The sequence below is a fragment of the Diutina rugosa genome (genome assembly GCF_008704595.1).
Source record: "Diutina rugosa strain CBS 613 chromosome Unknown scaffold15_size221551, whole genome shotgun sequence".
NCBI classification, from domain to species: domain Eukaryota; kingdom Fungi; phylum Ascomycota; class Pichiomycetes; order Serinales; family Debaryomycetaceae; genus Diutina; species Diutina rugosa.
In genome coordinates this window covers 170,323-193,807 of record NW_022995055.1, presented here as the reverse complement: position 1 = coordinate 193,807, position 23,485 = coordinate 170,323, and the positions used below count along the sequence as shown (strand labels likewise).

Sequence of the window (23,485 nt, the reverse complement as noted above, 5' to 3'; positions counted from 1 at the left end):
AGCATTTCCACCGGCGGCGCGAGCTTGGGGCACATGTAGAGCTCGAGCCAGGTGAGGCGCGAGTAGTCGGCGTGCTTGATCAGCTCGATCAGCGGCTGGCGCGCGTGGACCAACTTGTGGAGCACCACCTGTTTCGGGCGGTTTAAGTGGCGGTACGGCTGGGGCTGGGCGGTGAGGCGGTGCCAGTTGCGCTCGTTGGCAAAGAGCACGCGCTCGCCAATGACGGCTTTGGCGATCGAGCACCAGAGCCGGTTGACCATCATACAGTTCGCGAGCGCCTGCGCCAGCAGCGCCAGCACCTCTAAGCCGGCGCTGGTGGTGGGGCTGTGTTTGAGCACGCTCACCGCCTTCTGGGTCAGCTGGTGGATGAGCATGGCGTGGTCGAACGAGAGCGGGCGCCGCCGCACGACACACCCTTCCTCGGGGACGACGGTGGCGTGGTCGACGTACTGGAAGATGCGGTGGACGATCTCGGGGACGTCGCCAAGGCGCACCGCCGCTGGAATGGTTTGTGGCGTGGTTGGTCTGGCGTCGAAGTAGGCGGGTTCCTGGGGGTCGTACGGCGTCGAGGGGGGCAGGTCGAGCAGTGTCAGGTCGTCGCTGCTCACGTCACACACCAGCGGGGACCTCACCAACGACGCCGCCAGGTCGGTGCGCCGGTGGCGTCTGATCAGCGGGCGTTTCGCCACGCGGTACCCCGAGGGCCCCGGGTCCGGTTTCCGGTACATGTGGAAGGGGGGAGGGTTGGCTGGGGAAGGGGCAGCTGTCGCTCCCTATATACTTTGCGCATCTGTCGCTTAGTCGCCAGCCATTGTTACCGGCGCTTTTAGACGGTGCACCAGGCCGTAAGGCGAGTGGCTGGTTGCCAGCTAAGTTTAGCGCGCGCGCAGCCCCATGGCGGCGAGATAACACTGAGTACGCTAGCACCCACTCCAAGGAATCGAGGAGAAAAGGCTCCTATGGTTGTCAGAATTGGTTTCCGTGTCTGAATAGCTAGTCTTCACTTGCCTGGACATTTCTCGGTACCCCCTGGATCTGGCTTGGCCACAAACAGAACACAGGTGGTGGTGCTGGCTGCGCACCCCGATTTCGCACCAGCCAGAAAGGCTGGAAACTCTCCACAGCGCACCACACGGCTGAGGTTAAAGGGCGAAGAGTAAAGGAAGAGGAAGGGGTTTTATGAGGTGAAAATAATGAGATAAAGGGTCTATCAGGAATTGTTTATGGTTGTTTTTAGTAGCTGCTTTCTTTTCTTTCGTGTCTTCGCTCCTGCTCGTAAACTGTTCGTACTGGGAAGAAGAAAGGTGCCGATGCTTCGCACCTGTAAGGGACGGGGACGGAGCGCGCGCTCGCAACCACACTCTCACCAAAGCTCTCTAAGCCAGCATCTAAGGCTGGGAACGACACACAACTTGTCGACGTGTCAAGCCGCATTGGCTCATCAAGATCGGGCTTAGCCAGGCCACCCAGCCCCCCACATGATAGCCGTCCCCACGTCACCGAACTACAAAACTTCTCCAACGTGTGGTGTCTTACCATGTGTTTCAGGCTACCCTAAACCCATAAACTTCACCACATTTGGTGGCTGTTTGGTGGCTGTTTGGTGGCTGTTTGGTGGCTGTTTGGCTGTCTAACGTGTTTGCTCGCACACGCTCGGTTGCCACGACGGATATCCTGCACACAACTTTGAGGTATTGATCCCGATGATGATGCTGGCATCGGTGTCCAAGTACCTTAGCGGCAGCTTCGCCCTTCGCGGCGACGTCAACCGGCTCAAAGACGCGGTCAACCTCGTCCAGAATGGCTTGGTCCCGCTCATTTGCATCGACGTCGAGGCGTGGGAGCGCCAGCTGCTGAAAGTCACCGAGGTGGGCATCGCCATCTACGACCCGGCGCTGGGCCCCTCCCTTTTCCCCACCATTGAAACCACCCATTTGATCGTCAAGGAACACCTCAATATGGTCAACGGCCGCTTTGTCCCCGATAAAAAGCACCAGTTCAACGGGGCAAAGCTGTACGTCATCTCCCAGCGGGAAATGGCCGAATTCGTCCGCAACCTGCTTTTGCGGTTTCCCCGGTACGCCTTCGTCGGCCACAATTTTAGTGGCGACGTCGACTGGCTCCGCAGTCTTGGCATTAACGTCCCGCTGGACGTCCCCGTGATTGACGTCGCCGACATCTGGCAGCTTCTGCGTAACGCTGGCGGAACCCTCCACGGAGTACTTGAATTTCTTGATATTCCTCATTATAATCTTCATAACGCTGCTAACGATGCTTACTATACCCTTTTGGCGGCGTTGGTGATCACTGACCCTAAAGTGAGACTAAAGAAAGGGTTGGACACTTATACCGAAATCAAAGGGTTATCCAAGAGCCAGAAGCGGAGACAGACGTTCCAAAAGACGACGCCGACGGAACAAGTCACCCTGGGGGCGGCGTTATACCACCGTCTCCTCGCCCCTCCCTCTACGAGCACCAGTCTGACGAACAACAATTAATGAACATTTACTAGTGTGAAACCAGAACTTACCGTGTAGATCTGACAAATTAAAGAAACGAAGAATGCTTTCTCATTCGAGTAATGCTAAAGCTATTGGGGCTGGCGAGCCTGGTAGGTAATGACATCACTTCTGAAGTTTGCACTTATCGTTGCATTAACCGTATATATCCGTGATGTATTAATCGCCCACACTAAGCGAGGTCCAAGATGTCTTCGAACTTGAAGTCGGCATTTACGCCAGCATCCTTCAATTGTTGGAGTTGAGGAGCCAATACCGATAAGAACTCCGCGAAAAGGGTCTTGTCTTTCACTTCGTACTGAGGCATATCCGTCACCTCATTGTGGCCCACGACCTCCACAAGCGACCCCACCAAGTACTTGCGCACCAGTGCTTCCAACTTGGACATCTCCTCGATACACCAGTTCATCAAGCCCGACGAGTCCACCTGGGACTCCGGGTCCTGGACAAGGATGGGGTTGATTTTGCGGTTGTACACTAGGATCACCCGCTTGATAATCAGCACGTAGATCACCACGAGATTGGAGAGATAGTTCACCACATCCACTTTGGTCAGCCCCTGGACTTCCACCGTCAACCGCAGCACGATGGCGTATAAGTGGTTCAGCATCGCGTTCAAGTAGTAGATCACCCCCTTCTTCAATTCATCAAAAGTGTCGAAGTACTCGATGATACGTTCAATATCGTCTTCACCCAAGAACGCCACGTTATTTTGTAAGTCGAAAATTAACCCTTGGATCACCTTAGCCTGGCGCAGGTCAATTTTAAGCCGCACCACCTCCACCAAAAGCTTCACTTCTTCGTTGTTTTCAGTGGCACTATTGCGGTCATCAACGTCAAAAAGGCGGTCACGAATGTGGCATATAAGCCCCACCGCATCGGGATAGTTGTTGTGGGCAATCTCGACGTCGACATCGTCAAGCTTATCTTCGAGCTCTTTAAGTTCGGTAAACGACAGCGCCCCCTGTCCCAACGGTTGGTTATAGCGTGAGTAAGGCAGCGCCGCTGCCAGCGGACCGCCACGACGCTCGCCGGTGTTGCGATTTCGCTGGTGTACTCGAGCACTGATGTTTTCAAGCATCCCGCGAGCCTGAGTTTGCGGTTGAGCCGCGGCTAGGCCTGGTTGTTTGCCGTTTGATTGCATACTCAACGCCAGGGCAATCTGGTCGGAGTTGAACATCGTCGACATCCGCACCAGCTGGCGCAACTGGCGCTTCTCCTCAAAGGCGTCGGCGCCTTGGCTCAGCTTCATGTCTGCTGCCCGCGCCATGCGTTCCAGCTGGGTCTGTTCGTCGCGAGCCTTGTTGAACGCCTCGTTGATCTTGAGGAAGTGGTCGAGGCGGTCCGTCTGGTACACGTAACTGAGCTGTTTGTGCTTAATGTTCACCAAGTACACCTTATGGTCTTCGTCGAGTCTGGGTCCGTCAATGGGGGAAAATTCCACCTGGGAAAGTGGCCAGCAGTGCGTAGCAACGAGCTTTTGCTTCAGGGTCTCGGCTTTACCCATGTTCTGCTTTTTCGTCGCCATGAGGATCATGTCGTTGAGCACGAACATGTGCACTGGTTTTACCGGCTTCCACGTCCCCACGTTGACCTCGTGCCATCTCCCCAGCTCCGCGAGCACGTGGCGTCCCGGGATCGCCTCGATGTACTTGTTGGCCCCCTCGACGTGTTTGAACAACAGCAGAAGCTCCAGCGCCCACATCTTCTGGAGAACGAGCACCGACAGCCGGTCTTTCCGCTTATTGCCCAAGTCTCCTCCGCCACGTCCACCAGCAAGCCCCCCGCCATTAACGCTTAAATGGGTGGGGGTCGAATCCTGTTCAATTTCAAGCCGCCGCTCCGCCGACTCTCTAAAGTCAGTGAGGGCTTCCCATAAGTCCTTACGGTGAGTGCGCAAATGTCCCAATTCAAGCTTAATCTGCTGTAAATCCTGAGTCAACTGAAGGATCTGTTTCTGGTTCTCGTTGATCAGCGTCTTGATCTGCTGCGACACCAATTGCTCTTCCTTTCGTAACACTTTATTGAACTCGTCGATCTCCGCTGCCAGCGCCGTCGAGAGTTCCTTGGCGAGGCGGTCGAGAATCAGCCCCACGCCCTCGTCTTCCAAAGGGCGGGCCAGCCCCGGCATCGCCCCCGCTGCCGCCATGGGAGTACCTGGAAGCGGCGGGAGCTCGCCTCGCATCGTCGAGAACAGGCGGCCGTGGGCCTGGGCGGTGGCGCTGGCGTGGATCAGCGCCCGGCGGGTCTGGCGCTTCAGCTGGCCGGGGACCATGAGCGTCAGCGTGCGCAGTTGTTTCAGCTCCAACAGCGAGCGCAGGGCGTTGTTGTGGGCGTAGGGGTTGTTGCTAGGGGGTGCTAGCAGCCCCCACGCCGCCCGGGACTTGCGGAAATTCGACTTGTCCATAGGGGCTATGGTAGTCAAAGGGTCGCCGTAAACTTTGTTGATCGCGGTGCGGCTCACGTGATAACCAGTAGTGATTTCTATAGAGTAAGACATAAGCTAAGAAATGGGTTATTTGTACTAGAGTTGCTTTTATGCTTCGATCGTCAGCCTTGGACTTTTAGTATCAGCTTGGTGAATCGAATAAAAGATCATTTTAGCTTGTTTTTAACACTAAAATGACTGAGAACTTATATGATAAATTGAGCAATTGTACAATGCTAATGGCTCGCAAAGAGGAGATTTACCACTTACGAGGCTGTCATTGCACACCTAGGTATATTTAATATTACATTCAACTTATACATATCCTCTTTTATTGGCACGAGTGTCCTCAGCATTCGCTTACATAGAGGAGCCAACTATGATTATGCTTTTCACTGTGTTTTCTATCGTTACATACACTACAACTTCGACGCCCCCAGCATGATCTGCAGCCACGCGTCCTCGGTCAACTCCTCGTAGCGGTTCTTGTTCAACCAGTAGATGGTGTCCTCGCCGTTGTCCCCCTTGGGCAACTTCTGCTTCTTGTAGGTGTTCTTGGGCACCTTGTGGTTGTGGGACAGCTCGATGGTAGCCACTTTAATGAACATCGGCTGGGCGTACTTGGGGAGCGACTTGTCGACGTGAGCGTAGAGCTTGTCCAACACCTCGGGCAAGTTGTCCTCCATGCCGTCGGCAACCTCGATCACGGCGAAACCGGCACGGCCTTCGTGGTGGGGCACCTGCACCCCGACCACCACCAGCTGCTTGATGACACCGGACGCCGCCAACTCGTTTTCCACTTCCGACGCCGACACGTTTTCCAGCTTCCATCTGAAGGTGTCGCCCAATCTGTCGACGAAATACAATAAGCCGTCCTCGTCCATCTTGAGCAAGTCGCCCAGTCTGAACCAGGCGTCGCCCTTCTTGAACACATCGCGGGCGATCTTTTCCAGCGTCGCCTTCTTGTTGCCGTAGTAACCCTGGAACGTCTTTTCGGGCTCGTTGGATTGCATGATCTTCATCAACAATTCGCCGGGCTCGTTGTAGTCGGCCTGGACGGCGAACCCGGTCTTGGGGTCTCTCCAGATCTCGTTTTCGTCGTCGGGGTTCATCTTCACCAACGTCTGCTGCGTGCCCAAAATCATGTTGATCAACGCCCCGTACTTGCGGCAGGCGCCCACCCCAAAAGTACCGTACTGGACGTTGGTGGTGGCGATGGGCGACTCCGTCAGCGCGTAGAACTCGCCGATCATCTTGATGTGGAAGCGCTCTTTGAATTGCAACCAGATATCCTTTCTCAACCCGTTACCGTAGGCAATTTCAACGTGGTGGGCGGTGTTATCGGGGTGGGGCTTCAGGTTAAGCAAGTAGCGACACACCTCACCCACGTACTGAATGTGACTAGCATCGGTAAGCTTAGCCTGAGTCCAGAAGGTGGTCGCCGAGAACTTCTGCAGCACTGCGACGCAGCCACCATTGAGCAACGTGGGACACACCCCCAACATCGCCGCCGTCGAGTGGTACAATGGCATCGCCGTCAACACCGTCAGCTTCAGGTTGATCTTGACGATGTACCCGAAGAGCTTCAGCGCCATGAACGCCTTACGCCACGACATGATCCCCGCCTTGGGCAACCCCGTGGTACCGGAGGTGTAGATGAGAGCGGCGCAGTCGTGGTCGGTGTCGTTGGGGCGTCTGGTGTTATCGGGAGCTCTGTATTTAGGCGAGCGCGGGTCAGTAAGCACCCGCATCAACTCGTCCTCATTTAAGTAGTGCAATTTGCATTCGGGCAATTCCCGGTGGATCTGGTCCTCGGAGGCTCTGATGGCGTCACAGCAGTCGGGGTCGATGAACACTTGGGTCACGTGAGTGATCTTAAGACAGTGCACTAACGGTTTATCCTTAGTGTTGAAATTGAGGAACGCGGGACAGGCGCCAATGTTCCACAACGCAAGCCACAAGAAGATGAAGAGCGGCTTGTTCATGCAGTCCAACGCGATCGTCTGGTCCAGGGTGACGCCGTAGTCGTAGTGGAGAATATGGGACAACCGCAACACGATGTTGTACAACTCCTTGTACGTGTACAGTTCGACGGTAAACTGGTCGTCGAAAATGGGGAACCCCTGGGCGTCTTGCTTAATCAGCGGCGGGTTCTTCTTGGGACGCGGGAACAGCACCGCCCGGTTGTTTTTGTATTTCTTCGCCGCGGCCTCGAACGGGTACCAGTACGACACCCGCCCTCGGTACAGGCGGTAGAGGAACGGGATCGCCTCCGCCACCGTCTTTCTCGCGAGCAAGAGGTCGTCCTTGATGTGGTACTTGGCCTCGAGCAACTGGGTGCCCAACACGGCGGCAGCCGCCAACTCTAACGTCGCCATTTAATTCGGGGAATAGATGGGCGCACCTGGAGCCGGGACGTGGGGTGAATATATAGCGTGAGGCTCACATGGGGCCTTGACGTTCACGTGCGCGTCCCGACTCCCGAGCGGTGACAGAACGACGACGAAGTGAGGCATAGCCTAATGATATGGCTACAAAAATGAGACAGTGGAGTCTGCTCGTTGTTGGAAACTGATTGATGTGTTTGGGGCTTCAATTTGTTATCGTTTGGCTTGGATAACGGAGGGCGTTGTCTGCCGGTGCCTCCGCAAATCAGGTCGCACTAGGGGTGCCGACTATCAGAAGACATGTGCAGGGACGGGTACCGTGCGCCTGTGAAAACTGAACCGAGTGGGGAACACCCTACCCACCGTGGCGGGCGAAAGGAAGCACAAGGGGAAACCGTTGGGCCCAGCGATGCCCGGCCGTCGTTACCAGTCACCTCGGCAACTGCCACTCCGCGGTGTTTGACATTTACATGACTTTTAATATCTCCATGTACATACTGGGTGAGGGGAAGGCAGTATTTTCTCGATGGCATTGGCCTCGGTTGCTGCGTGACTTTTCTAGCTGGTGAAATCTGCTTTTGAGCTGTAATAGTGGAATTCTGTGGATGGTTATACCAGTACGTATAGTCTTAGATTAGCCGTCGGATTAGGGGGAGATTATTTCCCGCACTCGGAATCGTCACCGGATCCCCCGACTACCGAGACACGGATGCCGAGAGAGTGGTGCTCTCTAAAGATGATAATTGGACTAGTCGTAATAGCCTCTTAGACTGGATGTAGACTTGAACCGAGCGTATTGATGGAGGTAAGACAAACGTTGTTTCTGGTATTTGGAATGTATGCAACGTTACTTTTTTCATGGTGGAGCGAAATGGAAGAGTTGTCGTAAACGGTAAACCTTGGTAAAAGTGGCAATTGTCAGCATGTAATTAGCATTTCCCATGATGTGTTGGAATAGCGAACGATCATGTTTTTTAGGGATGATCGTTTACATTTCGTGGACTGAAGAAGCATCAATGATTGGATATGTAGGATATGGGGAAAACTTAAAAACATTTGACATGGCTGGTATAGCCTAGGCATCAACCGTACGATTCCAAACAGACGCTTTAGTTGTGCACCTTTTGTCATACAGCTGTCAAGTTATGTAAACCCGTAATTTCCGCAAAAATGTAGAAATGACAGGCAATATCAAGAAAATGACAACAAATCAATACACCAAAGTTGCCATTTTACACTACATGACTCAAATTACTGAATGTTACTAGACTAAGTTAAATCGTATAATCATCGCGGTATAATACATAATGCTAGGGGTAACTGGCGACGCCGACCACGCCCGGTTAGGCTTCGTGGCGGAGGCTGAAGCGGATCACGAGCTGGAGCGCCGCCTGGACGGCGTAGATGCCGCTGATCACCAAAAACGTGAACCCGGGGTCGTTCCACCGCGAAAGGGCAAACTTGTACACCGTCAAGAACGTGAACGGGCCCAACAACGTCAGCAAGTTTTTGAGGATGGACATGGCGCCAAACACGACGCCGACCTTCAGCTCCGGGTAGAACTTGATGATGGCCAGGTTCATCGTCGGCAGCGCCAACAGGCCCCACGCCGCGATCATTAAAACTCCATAAAATTCCATCGTCGTCTTGGCGTGGTAGAGCCACAGGAGGGCGACGGCGTCGATGCAGAGCCCCGAGAACGCGATGATGAAGTCGTTGGAGTCGTAGCGGGTCTTGGAGGTTCGGATGCCGAGCCAGGGGAAAAGCTTCTTGTTGACCAAGGGCAGCAAGATGAGGAGGACCACAGCTCGCGAGCTACAGAGAGCCGCAAGCAAGCGGCCAATATCGAGGGTCAGCCACTGGAACCGGTAGATCCCGTAGAGCATGTAGATCTCGCCGGAGGAGACGGCGGTACACGTGAGCATCACCTCACACACCACGAGCAATAGGACGACAAGCCGGTCCTGTTTGAGTGTCAGCGGCAGCCGGTAGTGGGCGGGGATCCAGAGGATGCGGAGGGGGGTGAGGAAGTTGAGGTGGCGCCACAACCACGCCGTCCACAGCTCAAACTCCACCGCCAGCTCGTCAGCGGCGCCAACAAGGCCCGACTCCTGCGAGAGTTCCAGCGGGGCGCTACCGATCAGGCCGTAGCTGACGGTGGATCTTGACCGTTTAAGGTTAGCTTTAGACCGCAGCTCCGGCAACCACACCACGACGTAAACGACCGTAGCATAAAACACGATGAGCTCAAATTTAAGCGGGGCAAACTGGTGCAGAGCGATAAGCCGTTCAAGCATGCTGCTGCCGGCGTCCATCGCTCGTTCGAGGCCGTGTCTGTCGGCGAGTTTAAGCACCAAATTGCCGCACACGGGACCGATACTTAACCCGATAAACATCAGCGCAATCAGGAAACCGAGCGAATAGATACGACTGGCAGGGTCGACCACGTCTGAGATGTAACAATTGACCACTGTCATGAGCCCCAACACCCCTCCACCGGACTGAGTAACCACTTCCAGGAGCACCACTAGGGGGATGTTAAGCGTCGAGTACAGATAAAGCACGAAAAACTTAAACGTACGACCAATGGCAATCATCGCTAGCGTGAATATAAGAAAGCGCCGCCGCCCGTACATGTCCAGCATGGCGCCGATCTTCAGCACCGCCAACGTCCCCGCAACCCCCATACACACCAGGTAGGCAAGCATCAAGTTCAGCACGAGGATCTGGGCCTGTTTCGGGTCACACTGGGGTTCTTCAGCCAGGGCTACAGTCAAGTCTGGCGGCCGTAAGGCAAGCCCGTAGCAGGCGAGCTGGTAGGTGATCATCTGGCGCGCCAGCTCCCCCAGCGACAGGGCGAGGGCGACCATGAACACCGCGAGACACACGAGCACCACCAGCGGGCGCCGCAGCCAGTGGACCTGTTTGTGGTCGGCGCGCTGCTGCTCCATGAGGAGCTGGTCCTCGGCCTCGAGCTCGGCAAACTCGGTGTCCATGCTTAGGGGCTATCGAAGGGGGTGGTTAGTGTGGTCGCCTCGACTGGGGCGGGTGCAGTTTATAATGCGCCTGTCCCACAGTTGCTGCGAACTAGTGCCGCGCGTTATAAGGCGCTGCAACAAAGTGGCAGCAGGACCGCCTTTTTTCGCCACCAAATTGTTAGGGAGCTAGGGAGGCAGATAAGATAGATAAGCGCGAGGGGTTTGCCGACTACGAGGAGTGTTGCGTTTGTGATTGAGACTTTAACGGTGGATGGAAGGTAAAAATTGTTATGTGCTGGGGTGGGGTGCTGGGGTTACGCTGCTACCATGTAGGGAGGGCTATTTGCTGGTGTTTTTGGCTCGATCCAAACGGTGTTATTAACGTCGTTTGCGGGTTAGTTGGCTCAGGGGGAGGGGCTCGGGCCACAAATCTCGGGCCACAAAACTATGGGGGTTTTGCGTCGAGACAACGGTGGCAATGTAACCTTAATAGTCATGAGGACAGCCGAGTGTGGTGGCGTGCTGACAAATGTGGACGGGAGGAAGGTGGGGGATTGGGGAGAATATTGCTCTCGTCGCAGCTCGCAGAGGGGAGGCAACGAGACGTTTTTCATTGCTCTAAGGGGTGCTGATCATATACGACGATGCCGCGAAAAGCGAACAGTGAGGGGGAGAGGGGGCGAGGGTGAAATCACAGTACGATCAAACGTCTAGGCGAAATTTGGCAATATCCAAGGCGATCGTAGAGGATTACCTTTACTATTGGAAAGGATGGCACTATCGTAGTTGACGCAATTAAAAATAGTGTTTTTCAATGGCACCTAACCAAATCTGAGTAATTTCAAATCTCCTCATTCAAGAAGGATGGTAATGCCAGTCGTGATTGGCAACACTCGTTGTCTACCTTCACTTTAATTGTCGTCATTACTATATTATCGTCGGTTATTCGTCGCTATGTCTGTTGTCCCTGTCGTCACTTTTTCTTCGTCATAATTTCGTCGTCACTTTTTCTTCGTCATAATTTTGTCGTTACTGTTTTTTTGTTCGTTAGATCGCAATACCCCAATTTTCACCAGTTGCAGGCCCATAGCGGGGGTTTTACCTGCGGACGTGAGTACACGTCAGGTGGCAGCACCGTTTCGTATACCGGACCAAACACACCTGTACTGTTACCATCTAGACCCACGCCGAGAATCGCCAACGCGTCGACATTCCGCTGCGTCCACCGCGTCGCCGTGGGCATCGACGTGAACGCCAACGGCCACGACCCCATTTTCTGATTTTTCCCCTCAATCTCAGCCTCAATTTCGTCCTCAATTTCATCCTCTTCATTACCAATTGGAATGAGGAATTCGTCGAGACAGTGGCTGGGAGGCGAGGCACGGCGGTGCCGCTTAAACACTCGATGGGGTCGCTTCCGTTGCCGTGGCAGTGACGGAAACACCGCGGAGTGGTCCGGCTCGGGGGTCGCCGGTTGCATTCCCGTGATCACCTGACGCAACGGGTGGCCTCGGTACGATGTTTTGGTAGTGGTGGCAGTAGCAGTTCTGGGGTCAGGACGGGGCCGTCTCTTCGCCTTGGCCGCCTGCTGGCGCCGGAGAAACACCTCCATCGTATACTGGGGGAATTGAACTGCACAGATTTGGCGGCTGCACCGTATCAGGTGGTTGAGTGTGGGGGTGGTTGGTGGGGGACAGGTGAGAGATGGAGAAAAATGACAACACCGCGGGGGATCTCGCGGCGCTACCATCCGCACCACTTCCCGCGCTCATCCGCCACCCTCCCACCACTACTACCACCACCACAGTATAACCTACAAAAGACTCCTCCCTGTCATGCTCCGAGCGCCGTTCCGCTTAGTGCTTCGGCGGGTCCATCGCCGGAGCGACCCTCGCTTCCTCGCCGAGGCGCTCAACTTGCTTTCCCGTCCCGCAGACGCCGGTGAAATCCACACCGCTAATGCGCCGCCCCCTACGGCGACGCCCGACGCTCCCAAATACACCCACTACCTCAACAACTTGGTCGTATCGTTACTGGCACCCGCGGCAGACGCGCTGCTTCTCGCCATGGCGACTCAGGCCCAGCTGGACTACGTGCGGCGGGTGAGCGACTCCACGAGGCTCCGCCAGCTTGTCGACCTCTTTGCCAGTCACCGCAAGCTTACGCCGCAGTTATTGACGGATATCGTGCTTAACCGCCACTTTGAGCTGCCGGAAACGGTCCCTTTAGTGATGAATACCCGCAAGTGGCTCGGGGACCAGTGGACGCCGTTGCAGCACACCCAGTTCGACATTGTCCTTTTGAAGAAGTGGGACGACGCCGAGAGACCGCTATACATCATCAAGAACTTGAAACAGAACTTTTCCAGCTATCTCGACCTCATTAAGCGCCGCCAACTCTCTCCATTCTTTGAGCGGATCGTGTGGAAGTACACCTTTGAGTATATCCGCCACGAGGACGAGGTCGAGTATGTCGAGCACGTGGTGGCTCTGCCGCGGCTGGCGTGGCTCATTCTCGAGGTGCTGGCGCCGGCGAAGATGGCGCTCGTCGCCGAAGCGATGTTGCGGCGCTTCACTGACCTCACACCCTTGGAACGGCTCTTCCTCCGCACCACCGCCCTCGTCCCGCTGCAACTGATGAAGCGGCTCAGCATCAAGCACCGCCCGTGGCACCACCCGGTGCTGACGGCGCGCCAGGTGGCGCTTGTCCAGGCGATGGAGACGCGCGTCGTCCAGGAATTGCTCGACGCCGTCGCCGCCGCCGGCGCCGGTCCCATTGACGAGCGCCACCGCCAGCTTGTCGAGCTCGTCCGCGACCTCAAACACTGGCGGGACGACGCTACTACCCCCGTCGACGCCGCGGTAGCACTGGCGGCGGAAGTGCAGGTGACGTAATCGCGATACTAAGGTTGTCTGGAGATGAAACTCCGGCGGTCCCCGATATTATCTCGCCTGCGATTGGCATGTGATCTGTGCCTGAGGGCTTAGCGCCCGCCAGCCCCCTCCTTTTCCAATGCATGGTGTCCCTCTGTTCGGCGCCAGTTTCCACTGCTTAGGCGAGCACGCCCTGTGCATTTCGCAATTGTCCTCGCAAAAATTCGCACGCGGAGGGGGGGGCGTGCGAGGCGGCGGCGCGCGGTGACGCCAGCGAAGGAATCTCTGCGGTGAAGGGTCCGATCGTGCTCGGCTCGCGCCCGCCCCATGGAAAATGATCTCCGGCGGGGCGTATCTGTATGTGGCTCGGGTTTATCCCGGAGGTAGACAGGCTCCCCCCCAGTCGACAATGACAAATCGCTTTACGTCGGCGATGACGTCGCCGTGATTTTGTAACCCCCCACCCGAGCCAGCCCTCGCTCGCTTGTGGCTCTTGCATAAAACAATATACCAAATAAATCTTTACTTTAACTTTTACGTAGATCTTTACTGAAATCNAAATCAATTGTAAATGGTTTTTTTTTTTTTTTTTAAATACAGATGTTTCAAGTTACGTTTAAAATGACTAAATCCTCTAACTCATAGTGAAACTTACCACCGCCAAATTTGGTCACATCCCCGTGATTGCTACATTCTCCGTTCGCACCTGTGGCAACGCTCGGGCACATGGCAGCAGCAGCAGCAGCCGCCAATTTCATCGGCAGGGCGTGTGCGGCATGGTGGCCTCGGCAAGGTGCCGACAGTCTGCATGGAAGAGCGTGGCGATAGCACGGGTGTTTCACGTCTCGCCTGCCACTGCAATAAAAAACCACACTGACGTCGCCGCCGACGTCATGCCACAGTCGCCGAAGAAAAGGGCGCCGGTGCCGGTTGCGGCGGCGGAGATGGCGCTGAGCCCAGATGACGCTGGGCGCAGATGGCGCTGAGCGCAGATGCCGCGAGCGCTGAATTAGCCGCTGGGAGGCAGAAAGCGCAGATTGGGGGGGCGCCTAGAGACAATGGCTTATTGGCGAAAGGGGAAAGAAGATGAGGCTGAATGAGGCTGGCGGAAGCCACCATCGGCGAGGGCTGCCGGTTACATAAACGAACGATTGTCGGCGTAAGGCGGGTACTGGGTCGAGAGGGCTCGTCGACGCCTCGGGATCTGATGATTCTGATAATGGCAAAATCTATGTACGGAAGAGAGAGGTCGGAGGCGTGAAGTCTAGACCTAGTGGGAAACCTGCTAGACCTGAACTCTGCTGGTCCGTCTAAGTCGTCTAGAAGTCGACTTGAGCGCCGGCGCCGTCGCTGTGGTCGACAATCAACTTGGCGACGCTGACGTCCATGATGGCGAGCCCCACGAGCTTCTGCACCACTACCGGCTGCTGGCGGAGCTTAGCGACCACGGTATCGTCAAGCTGGGCGAGTTCAACGAGGTCGTCGCTGGTGACGTCGCCCTGAATCAATTCGCCGGCTTCATGCAAACAGTGGTCCTTGCTGTCGACGATTATTGGTACTTTAGCATTTTTCACTTGGTGCACCACCGAGACGTCCAATTCAATCATGTGGGGCTTGTACGAGCCGATCAACAGGATGAACACGGGAAGCGGGAGCGCCAGCGCCACGATCACCGGCTCGGTAGAAGGGCAGCAGCCAAACACAAGGCGGGCCGATAATTTGGTGGCTTTCGCGTCGGCGAAGGTGCCCGTGGTCCACTTCACCGAGCGCACTTGCGGCGTCAACAGCGCCACCAACTTATCGGCGTTGGCTTGACTGCGGTTAAACACGCGCACGGTGGTGATGCTGGGGTATAACAAGAGGGCAAGCTTGATGTGCCATTCGGCTTGGCGACCGACGCCGAACACGGCGATTTCGGTGACATTTTCCGTGGTGGGGACCACTTTGGTCGCCCCGATCATCAGCGCCAACGCCGTGCGGAACGCCGTCAACGTCGCCCCGTTGAGCAAGGCGCGGGCCTCGCCGGTGATCTCGTCCAACACAAGCACGCACCCAGCGAAACCAAGCCCCTTTTGGTTGTTACCGGGACCGCCACTGATGATCTTGATCCCGACTTCGTCCGGCAGAATACACGGCATGTACAAGTGGGTGGTGTCACTTTCAGGGTTGTTTGACTCCTGGACGGTGCGTGGGGGCACAATGGCGTCGGGGTTGGCCCCGTAAACTTGGAGCAGGTGGTGGAGATGAGGGATGAACTGGTCGAGGAGCAGCTGCTGGGTGAGGTGGCGGTCGAGGTACGCCGCCACGTCGTTATCGGAAAGGATCAAAACCATCACAAAGCGAGATTGAGGCTTAGGTGGTGAGAGTGGTGTGGAAATATGGCAATGCAAATAACTCTGGGGAAGAGCGCTGTGGGGCAGTGGGGCAGAGCGCGCGGTGGGCACATTGGCGCGCGCGCGGCTTCAAGCGTGGGTTAGGCTTAGCGATGCCCCTCCCAATTGGGTAGGAGTAAGCGATAAGCGGCCACCACTAGGGTAGCCAAAGCCTCGCTCGATCGCAAGGCACGTATTGAAAAGCCACCGATCAACCGGCAGATTCGCGATGGCGTACCTGCTGCAATTGCCACCCGCTCTCTCTAATACCGCCATGCCTCGGAAAATAAGCCGTCGATTTTGTTGGGCAACTTGGAGGAGGTTTGGAATACTTATGTAAGCGTTGTTGGTTAAATCAATACCGGTTCGTCGGGGAGCATGAGGTAGCGGGCCTGTACTTCGCGGAGGTCGGTTTTCGCTAACGGCCGCCCGCGAAGAAACTGAGGAAATACCGTCCCCAATTGCCACCGTTTGAAGAGCTGAGGGAAATGCTGGAAGATCTCCTTCCACCCAAGCGACTTATTGCTCAATTGTACAATCAGCGTCTTCCCCTGGGTACTTAACCGGGTGAAAGTGACTCCCCCCTGAAGACGGTTAGAGTTTTTGATCTTTAGTAAACAAGGGAACCACGGCATGAATCCCACGATCGTCTGAAGGTCTTCCAATATGTTAATGGCGACAAGCACAAGTCCATGGCTGATAAAGAAGAGCCAGTAGAACGCCAACACCGTAGGGAGAAGCAACGCTAATACCATCGAAAGCAACGTTCCCATCAAGAGCTGGTCGGTCTCGTAGTTCTCGTGGTCGACCCGATGGCGCAACGTATTGTACTTTTTCCCTTGGTAGAGCTGGAAAAGCAGCAGCACCACCATCAAGTGTTTATGGTACACTTTGGTGGCGACGGTAGCAAACACACGAATGTGGAGGGTGAGCGCCTTGACGACGTCAATCACCACTGCTAGGGTGAACGTGACCCCTAGATGGCACACCACCGTCATCATCGGCGAGTGGATCGCGGCATACACCACCGCCGCCGCATCGGGGACGACGGCGGCTAACGACCCCCGCCACCAGTCCACCGTCCATTGGTACATCCCTTCCATGAACCGGCCCAATTGGTCGTTAAGCTTAAACCCTGCCGGGTGGTGGAGAGCCACCCAGGTGATATAGTCGCTGAAATCGCCAAATAGAAGGGTTTCCACTCGGGCTACCCCCCAGGCGACGTCTTCGGGGCTATAGCTCCGAATCCACGCCAACACGGTTCGGCCAATAACCACATCGTTGACAAAGCACCAGAGCGTATTGTAGAAGTTAATATAGTTCGAATTGGCGACGTTGACGTTGGAATTGAACACGGGAAGTTTCGTCCGTAAATGGTCGAGATCAAGCCAGCCCTTGTACAGGCCAAAATGGACGGGAAGATTAACCAACTGCCAGAGCCTGAGCTGAGCTTGGCGGAGGGTGGCGGAGTAATTCAGTCCCCGGCTGACGACGCTGAGAGCGAAGATTCCTGCTAGTTGTAAGTGGCGAAGCCCGCGGCGGATCGATGACGTGGCCGTAGTATTTGTTTTCGTTTCACCCGTGGTTTCAGGTGTAATTTTACCAGTGGTTTCAGGTGTAGTTTCAGAATCAGGTTGAAGTCCATGGCGGCGGAGTCGTTTGCGAGTGGTGAGGGTCAGATTGACGGCTTCAAGCACTCGATCGTTAGCTAAACTGGTGCTAGCCACTCCTGGTGATGGCCACTGACAGAGCTGGGCAGCATAGTCACAGGGCGGTGCCGTGGTGCCCACCAGTTGGAGCAAAATCGGCAGAATGGCAAAATACTCGAAATTGCGGTAGTTGGGAGGGTTGAACACGACGACAAAACACAGGGTATTCTCTGACAAATAGGGAAACCGATTTAGAAAGTCGTTTTTGAATCGGAGGGGGCCGTGGTCCAAATTTATCAGTCCCACCACCGCGAGTGGTTGAGGGAGGGAGGCGGGGAGATCGTCGACGACGTCGCAGATGACGTAGCAGTCGTCGATGACGACACCGACAAGGTACCCGCGGGCGGTGTCGACGAGGTCGCGGGGGAGGTACACTTGCATTGACAAGGTACTTCTATGGGGAGACTGAGGCTGGTGATGTCAGTGCGGCGCGCGATGGTTCGAGTCCTGGAAGTGATGATACGTGATTCATAGGGGATGTGGTTCGAGTCTGAGACGTACCAAATTATTACGCTCACCATTGATATCAAAGTCATGTGAATTTGACACTACGAGATGATGATGACCCGAGATAGAGCTCTTGAGATGAAAGTCTATGACTGTTCATGATAGAAATTGTGCTGTTTCACTTCTCTGATTGGGGAAGGGTCGTCACACCCGTGCTGCACTGGCGACTATCCCTTGGGCTTAGCCGGCGGTGCGTTTTGGGGAGACAGAAATAGAACTCTCCCTCCTGAAAATAGAATTTACCCCAATTTTTAGAGGCCTTTACCCCGTCTCCGGAACAGATTCATTTGCAAAACTAAACCGTTTCCTGGTGCCGGTGCCGGGGTCGTGGGTGGCGGCAAATGGCGCTTTTGGCTAAGTGTCAAATGCGCTTACCAGCCCTGAATGAACCCTTTTCCCCCATTCCCACTCATAGGTCGTGGGGGGAGAGAGTCGTGGGGGGAGAGAAAAAGCGCTCGACGCAGAACGGCTAACGCGCAGGTTACACGCGCAACCTCCCCCGTGTGAACCCTGAGCTATGCCAGCAGCTCCCCGGGGGGTTATGGGCCATCCCGGTGGCCCGGGTGAGGCCTCTGGAAATCGAGAATTTTCTCGGCACGGGGCTGCTTTATCGCCCATGAAAAACGACACTTTTACGAAAATGGGTAAAAGTGTCGCCCCCCTCAACCGACTAATCGCCCGCGTCGACTGTTTCACTAGCGTTAGGATAACTGAGGTGTCATTTGCGTGTGGCGGGCGGGCTCTCGGCTAGATCCATCACCCTTTCGGTAAGGCGCACCTTTGCGACAAACAAACACTAAGCGAACAAAGGGCCACCGAAGCGAAAGCGGTTTTGAGTCTAATGAAGGTAATCGACATTCTCTACTTTATCTAGTTGTTGAACAACGACTATATTTAGAGGACTATTTGGGGTCTTTTCTTGGGATGGTTGGGGTTCTCGGGGCCACCGACCGGGGTTATTTCACCGCTAGCTCCGTCCAAGCCGTGATGCGGCATTGAAGAGCGGCGATAACAGGAGGAAAAAGCAGACACCAACCGAGCGGGCATACGGACGAACTCGAGCGGCACTAGCAGCAGCCGTAGCCGCCTGGCTCCAGTCTTCTAACCGGTTGCCAGCTGGTGGCCGGAAACGGCAATAAGAGTGATATTTGCTCGGCCCACGTGAGAGCACGACCTTTTTGCTGCACCGATGTATTACTATTGTTACTTGGGTTACTCCGCTAGGTGCAGGCCGCGAAGCCTCGATTCTGACCTCGACCTAAGCCGCCATTGGTGTATTAATTAATTGGAAGTGTCGGAGGCTTTTGCCGGTGAATTTCACACGTTTATTTTCGACATTTCGCCAAAAGTCAACCTGATATGACCGAATCGGAGCCCCTCTTAGGCGAGATTGGTGGCACGGACGCCACTAACCGCCGCCGCCACCACAAGCTCGCATGGTACCAGTGGGCGTTCATCGTGCCCCTGGTGGTGGCCTTAGTGCTTGCCGGATTGCTTATTACCCAAAACAACCAGCACGCTGTCCCCATTCCCCCCGTGGACGTCAGGGGGAAGAAAAACGTGATTATGATGGTCACCGACGGGATGGGCCCGGCGCTGTTATCGTTAGCCCGCAGTTTCCGTCAACATAGGGACAATTTGCCGTTGAATGATACGTTAGTCCTTGACCGTTACTTGGTGGGCCTGCTGCGGACGAGACTGCTGCTGCTGTTGGTCACTGATCTGGCTGCTGGCGCTACCGCGTTCCTGTGTGCTTTGAAGCTGTATAATGGCGCTATCGGCGTGCTGCCTGATGGTAAACCCTGTGGTACGGTGTTGGAAGCGCTTAAGCTTCAAGGGTACTTGACTGGTTTAGTGGTGACTACTCGCGTTACTGATGCTACTCCGGGGGCGTTTCTGGCTCATGTCGACTACAGATGGCAAGAGGACCAGATTGCCGAACAACAGTTGAACCAGCCTGGTCTTGGTCGTATGGTGGACTTGATTATTGGCGGGGGACGCTGCTTTTATACTCCTAAGGGCAAAGGTGGTTGTCGTTCGGATGAGCGTGATTTGGTGGCTGAAGCTCAACAACAGGGGTGGACCTACTTCAGTGACGTCAAAGGGTATGAGGAAATCGCTAAAAATAAGCTGGTGCCGCTCCCGCTTCTTGGGCTTGTCGCCAAGGGGGATATCCCCTTTGACATCGACCGCGACCCCAAACTGCACCCGCTGTTAAAGCAGCAGGCGCAGTTGGCGCTTAGAGCGCTTAGCGACGCCACCAAGGACTCCGACCAAGGGTTTTTCCTCTTGATTGAAGGGCTGCGCATCGACCACGCCGGCCACCAAAACGACCCCGCCGCTCAAGTGAGGGAAGTGTTGGCCTACGACGAGGCGTTCCAGGCGGTGATTGACTTTGTTGACAATCTGGACGTGGAAACCGTCGTGATTCTGACCCTGGACCACGAGACTGGCGGTCTAGTCACCGCCCGCCAAATCTCGGCGGAGTACCCTAATTACGCGTGGTACCCTCAGGTGCTTGTTGACGCTCAAAAGTCAGGTGAATATGTCGCTCAGGTATTGCAGAATCTGTTTGGCGCTGCTGAAATGCCCTTAGAAGCCGCCGGCAAGGAGAAGTTGCGCAAACAGGTCCAGCGCCACTTGGGGGTCGACGACTTGACCAACGGCGAAGTGAAACTGATCGAACAGGCGTTGAACCTGCCCCAGTTGGTGTACGTGCTCAACAACATTGTCAGCGTGCGCCTGGAGACCGGGTGGACCACCCACGGCCACCTGGCCGTCGACGTCAACATCTACGCCCACACCAACCTGCCGTCGCTCAACCACGCGTTGGATGCGTTGAGAGGCAACCACGAGAACATCGAGATCGGCGCGTTCATGGAGGCGGTCACCGGGTCCGATTTGGCGGCGATTACGGAACAGGTTAAACACGCCGACCACAAACCGCGCCGCCGCCGCGGCACCACCGTCGACGCCTTCCACCAGGCGATTGCCGGCCCCAACTAAAGCCACGTGCAAGTATACTTACAATACAATAATCCCCAGCACTGGAGTGTATCGTGTCAAGTTTTGTCCGCTTTCTCCCCTTTTTCTCCTCTCTTGACTCTTCTCAAAATCGCGCGGTGTGCACCCGCTCGCTTATCCCGAGCGAACGATCGGGGTTAAACCAAGCAGCCACAAAGCGGGTTCAGGGGGACCCTGGCTTTTCACGTGGGCCCAGGGGTGCCTATATTTTATCGCTGTGTTTTTGCGGACGCGCCGATCTTCTCTCTGTCTATTCTCTCGACGTGGCCGCCAGCCTTGCCGCGTAGTCGTCTGTGGCTTCTTTTTTAGCCCTCGGCTGCCCGAGGAGTGGCTATTGTTCGTGTGGTCCAGTGACGACCGCAAAACCACGAGAACAAAGGTCGCTTGGCGAGACCGCAAACGCGAGGAGAATTACGTCGGCTACCGCAAAACGGAACCGGTGGTGGGTGTGGTTGTAATCAAACTCCTCTTCGCCTCGACCTTCCCCGAGTCAAATCACTACAGGAAATCGTGTCCATCAATTAAGTGGTCGCCATGACTACTGTCGTCTAACGAGGCTAGAGACACTGGATCGGTGGTGAATCGGTTAACTGTAGCTATCTATTAATAGTCACGCTAGCTCAAACCGGCAGGGGAGAATTGCGACCACAGGCGGACACACCCGGTGTTCCATGCTGGTATGGCGAGTGACCCTGGAATAGCTGTATGCAGCGTTGCCAGTGGCTTGTGGAAGCCAACAATGGCGCCAGAGCTCTCATTGGATAAACGCTCAGGCGACCAGCTGGCCCATTGTTTCGCTTACGCCGGTTAAATGTAGGTGGTGGTTACCAGGTAAAGCAACGACCCTCAGAGCCACCGCTTCCGCCCCCAAACGAGGGAAATTTTTGCGGTGAACACTCCAGCCGTGGGAACACTCGGGACACTCACGCTTGTGGCGTTAACGACCACGTTGGTGGGTTTTTAGGGTTATTTTGCACCATTTAGACGACGGGTTTAGATTTTCTAAGCATGCGGCGACTCGGTGACACTATAACCTTAAACCGATGTCGTTGACTCTGGCAACACTAGGGTACGGGTGGCGACAGCCGTGTCGTTAACCGTGTCCCCCTGCCAAGGACGAACTTCGCCGAGATTGAGGTGCCGTTTGAAGTTACCGTTGCGTCGTATGGGAATCGCTGGTCCAGATCAAGGGGGACGAGAGGTGAGCGCCACGAGATGGTCAGACGATATTTACGACGGAAAGCGAAGATCGTCCTGACGGGGCTTTTTTTTTTCCCTTATGGCTCTGGAAATGGTGGGCCCACGTCCAAATTGAGAGCCCCGTTTACTGGATTGGGACGGCGAGAGAAAGCGTACACCACAAGTCGACGCACCGAAGTCACTAGGCTATTAAGCAGGCTCAGTGGCATTACACTCTATTAGGCCCAGGAAATAAATTTCACCAGCGACGGTCAATTTGGGTTAGACCTTTAATAAATCACTCAGACTGCGTACGGGGATTTCTCCTTGATCAGTTAATCTCCGGATCAGGCTTGCGACAGCGTAAGCCTCCATGGGATGCCGATTGCCCTCTCCGCGCTCGATGGGTTTTCTCGATTGTCCTGGCTCTGAGTACCTCCCCCCCCCAAGTCCTGATTGCGGAGGTGGAAACGTGTGGCCAGTGCGCAGAAATAAAAAATATCATCTGGAAGTCGTTCATGTATATGAGTGCAGTGAAAGCAGAGATAAGTCGCAAGCAATCACGGCGCTAGGGCTCTATAAGGGCATCGCCCGCGGCTGCGGGCTAGAAGGGTGAAACAGGGCTAATGCCGCCTGTAACAGGGGGTAGGCGAGGGGTGTACCTATGTAATTAGTAAACGGGGCGGGCTGGAGATGGTCGGCATTTCGGGCTAACGCGTTCAACGATACTCTCGCTGGCGGGCGCCGGCTAAGGCTCGGGGGCGCCCCAAACCCGACCTAGGCGACGTACGCGGCGCCGCGGCGCCCCCCCAACTGCCGAAATAAAATTCGCTGAGAGGGGGGCGGACAGACAAGCGGCGGGAAAATAACGCGAGGTGAAATTATTTTCCGCGGCCAGGTGCATGGAGCGAGTATTTTTTCGTCCATCCCACCGGTTCGTGTAATTAACATATGGAACCTACGAGTTGGGGGCATATAAAACAACCACGTTCCGGGCCCACTGGGAGATCCTGCCCCAAGTCACTTGTCACGCACACGCCGTATCCCCCCGTTGTCAGCCCTGCCTCGTCTGCGTTTCTCCGATAGCGGGTGCCCCCCTTCCTTTGTATATTTCCGTGTTGACCCCCAGCTAGCGCCATTACCCCCGTCCTTCCCGCAAAGCCCGCCACCGGCCCCATGGAGCTCCTCAATTACCAACAGCCCCCGGTGTACCTCCAGGACGTCGACGCAGTGAGAAAGATGTACGACCACGACGACGCCTACTACCAGGCCCCCCACCAGCAGCAGGTGGTCCACCACTACCACCAGCCGCCGCCCGTGGGCCACGCCATCGCCGTCCCCGTCGGCGCCCAGCCGCCGGCCCAGTGGCAGCCCCACGGCTACCCTGGCTACGATGCTGCTGCCGCCGCTGCCGCCGCCGCTACCGCTGCCGGAAGCTCTGCTGCCGCTGCCGGATCCAGCGCCGGCGCCACTACCGCCACCACCACCACCACCGCCCCCGACGGCGAC

At 55.6% G+C, this 23,485-nt stretch overlaps 11 protein-coding genes across 11 annotated transcripts in view; 4 read left to right on the top strand and 7 right to left on the bottom strand. All coding sequences in view use genetic code 12, as the record gives it.

Moving 5' to 3' along the window:
• Positions 1–728, bottom strand: part of DIURU_000158 (uncharacterized protein) — a gene marked incomplete at both ends in the record, with an annotated part of 1,443 nt that extends 715 nt beyond the window's left edge. Inside the window, one exon of the mRNA XM_034154138.1 lies at positions 1–728. This exon is cut by the window's left edge and continues 715 nt beyond it. Coding sequence (XP_034015103.1) covers positions 1–728 — 728 coding nt within the window.
• A 975-nt stretch (positions 729–1,703) lies between these two features.
• Positions 1,704–2,498, top strand: DIURU_000157 (uncharacterized protein; the record flags this gene model as incomplete). Its single annotated transcript, XM_034154127.1, has 1 exon — positions 1,704–2,498. One exon carries the CDS (start codon positions 1,704–1,706, stop codon positions 2,496–2,498), a length of 795 nt encoding a protein of 264 aa, XP_034015102.1.
• Positions 2,499–2,691: 193 nt separating this feature from the next.
• On the bottom strand, positions 2,692–5,019 carry EXO84 (exocyst subunit; the record flags this gene model as incomplete). The annotated part of the gene is made up of 1 exon (XM_034154116.1): positions 2,692–5,019. One exon carries the CDS (start codon positions 5,017–5,019, stop codon positions 2,692–2,694), a length of 2,328 nt encoding a protein of 775 aa, XP_034015101.1.
• Positions 5,020–5,366: 347 nt separating this feature from the next.
• FAT1 (long-chain fatty acid transporter) lies at positions 5,367–7,325 on the bottom strand (the record flags this gene model as incomplete). The annotated part of the gene is made up of 1 exon (XM_034154105.1): positions 5,367–7,325. One exon carries the CDS (start codon positions 7,323–7,325, stop codon positions 5,367–5,369), a length of 1,959 nt encoding a protein of 652 aa, XP_034015100.1.
• A 1,352-nt stretch (positions 7,326–8,677) lies between these two features.
• Positions 8,678–10,330, bottom strand: DIURU_000154 (uncharacterized protein; the record flags this gene model as incomplete). Its single annotated transcript, XM_034154094.1, has 1 exon — positions 8,678–10,330. The coding sequence occupies one exon, from the start codon at positions 10,328–10,330 to the stop codon at positions 8,678–8,680; it is 1,653 nt and encodes a 550-aa protein (XP_034015099.1).
• Positions 10,331–11,381: 1,051 nt separating this feature from the next.
• Positions 11,382–11,924, bottom strand: DIURU_000153 (uncharacterized protein; the record flags this gene model as incomplete). The annotated part of the gene is made up of 1 exon (XM_034154083.1): positions 11,382–11,924. One exon carries the CDS (start codon positions 11,922–11,924, stop codon positions 11,382–11,384), a length of 543 nt encoding a protein of 180 aa, XP_034015098.1.
• A 223-nt stretch (positions 11,925–12,147) lies between these two features.
• On the top strand, positions 12,148–13,206 carry DIURU_000152 (uncharacterized protein; the record flags this gene model as incomplete). Its single annotated transcript, XM_034154072.1, has 1 exon — positions 12,148–13,206. The coding sequence occupies one exon, from the start codon at positions 12,148–12,150 to the stop codon at positions 13,204–13,206; it is 1,059 nt and encodes a 352-aa protein (XP_034015097.1).
• Positions 13,207–14,504: 1,298 nt separating this feature from the next.
• On the bottom strand, positions 14,505–15,518 carry DIURU_000151 (uncharacterized protein; the record flags this gene model as incomplete). Its single annotated transcript, XM_034154061.1, has 1 exon — positions 14,505–15,518. The coding sequence occupies one exon, from the start codon at positions 15,516–15,518 to the stop codon at positions 14,505–14,507; it is 1,014 nt and encodes a 337-aa protein (XP_034015096.1).
• Positions 15,519–15,907: 389 nt separating this feature from the next.
• Positions 15,908–17,647, bottom strand: GPI1 (phosphatidylinositol N-acetylglucosaminyltransferase; the record flags this gene model as incomplete). Its single annotated transcript, XM_034154050.1, has 1 exon — positions 15,908–17,647. The coding sequence occupies one exon, from the start codon at positions 17,645–17,647 to the stop codon at positions 15,908–15,910; it is 1,740 nt and encodes a 579-aa protein (XP_034015095.1).
• A 1,485-nt stretch (positions 17,648–19,132) lies between these two features.
• DIURU_000149 (alkaline phosphatase) lies at positions 19,133–20,779 on the top strand (the record flags this gene model as incomplete). Its single annotated transcript, XM_034154038.1, has 1 exon — positions 19,133–20,779. The coding sequence occupies one exon, from the start codon at positions 19,133–19,135 to the stop codon at positions 20,777–20,779; it is 1,647 nt and encodes a 548-aa protein (XP_034015094.1).
• A 2,373-nt stretch (positions 20,780–23,152) lies between these two features.
• Positions 23,153–23,485, top strand: part of DIURU_000148 (uncharacterized protein) — a gene marked incomplete at both ends in the record, with an annotated part of 1,002 nt that continues 669 nt past the window's right edge. The window contains one exon of the mRNA XM_034154027.1: positions 23,153–23,485. This exon is cut by the window's right edge and continues 669 nt beyond it. Coding sequence (XP_034015093.1) covers positions 23,153–23,485 — 333 coding nt within the window.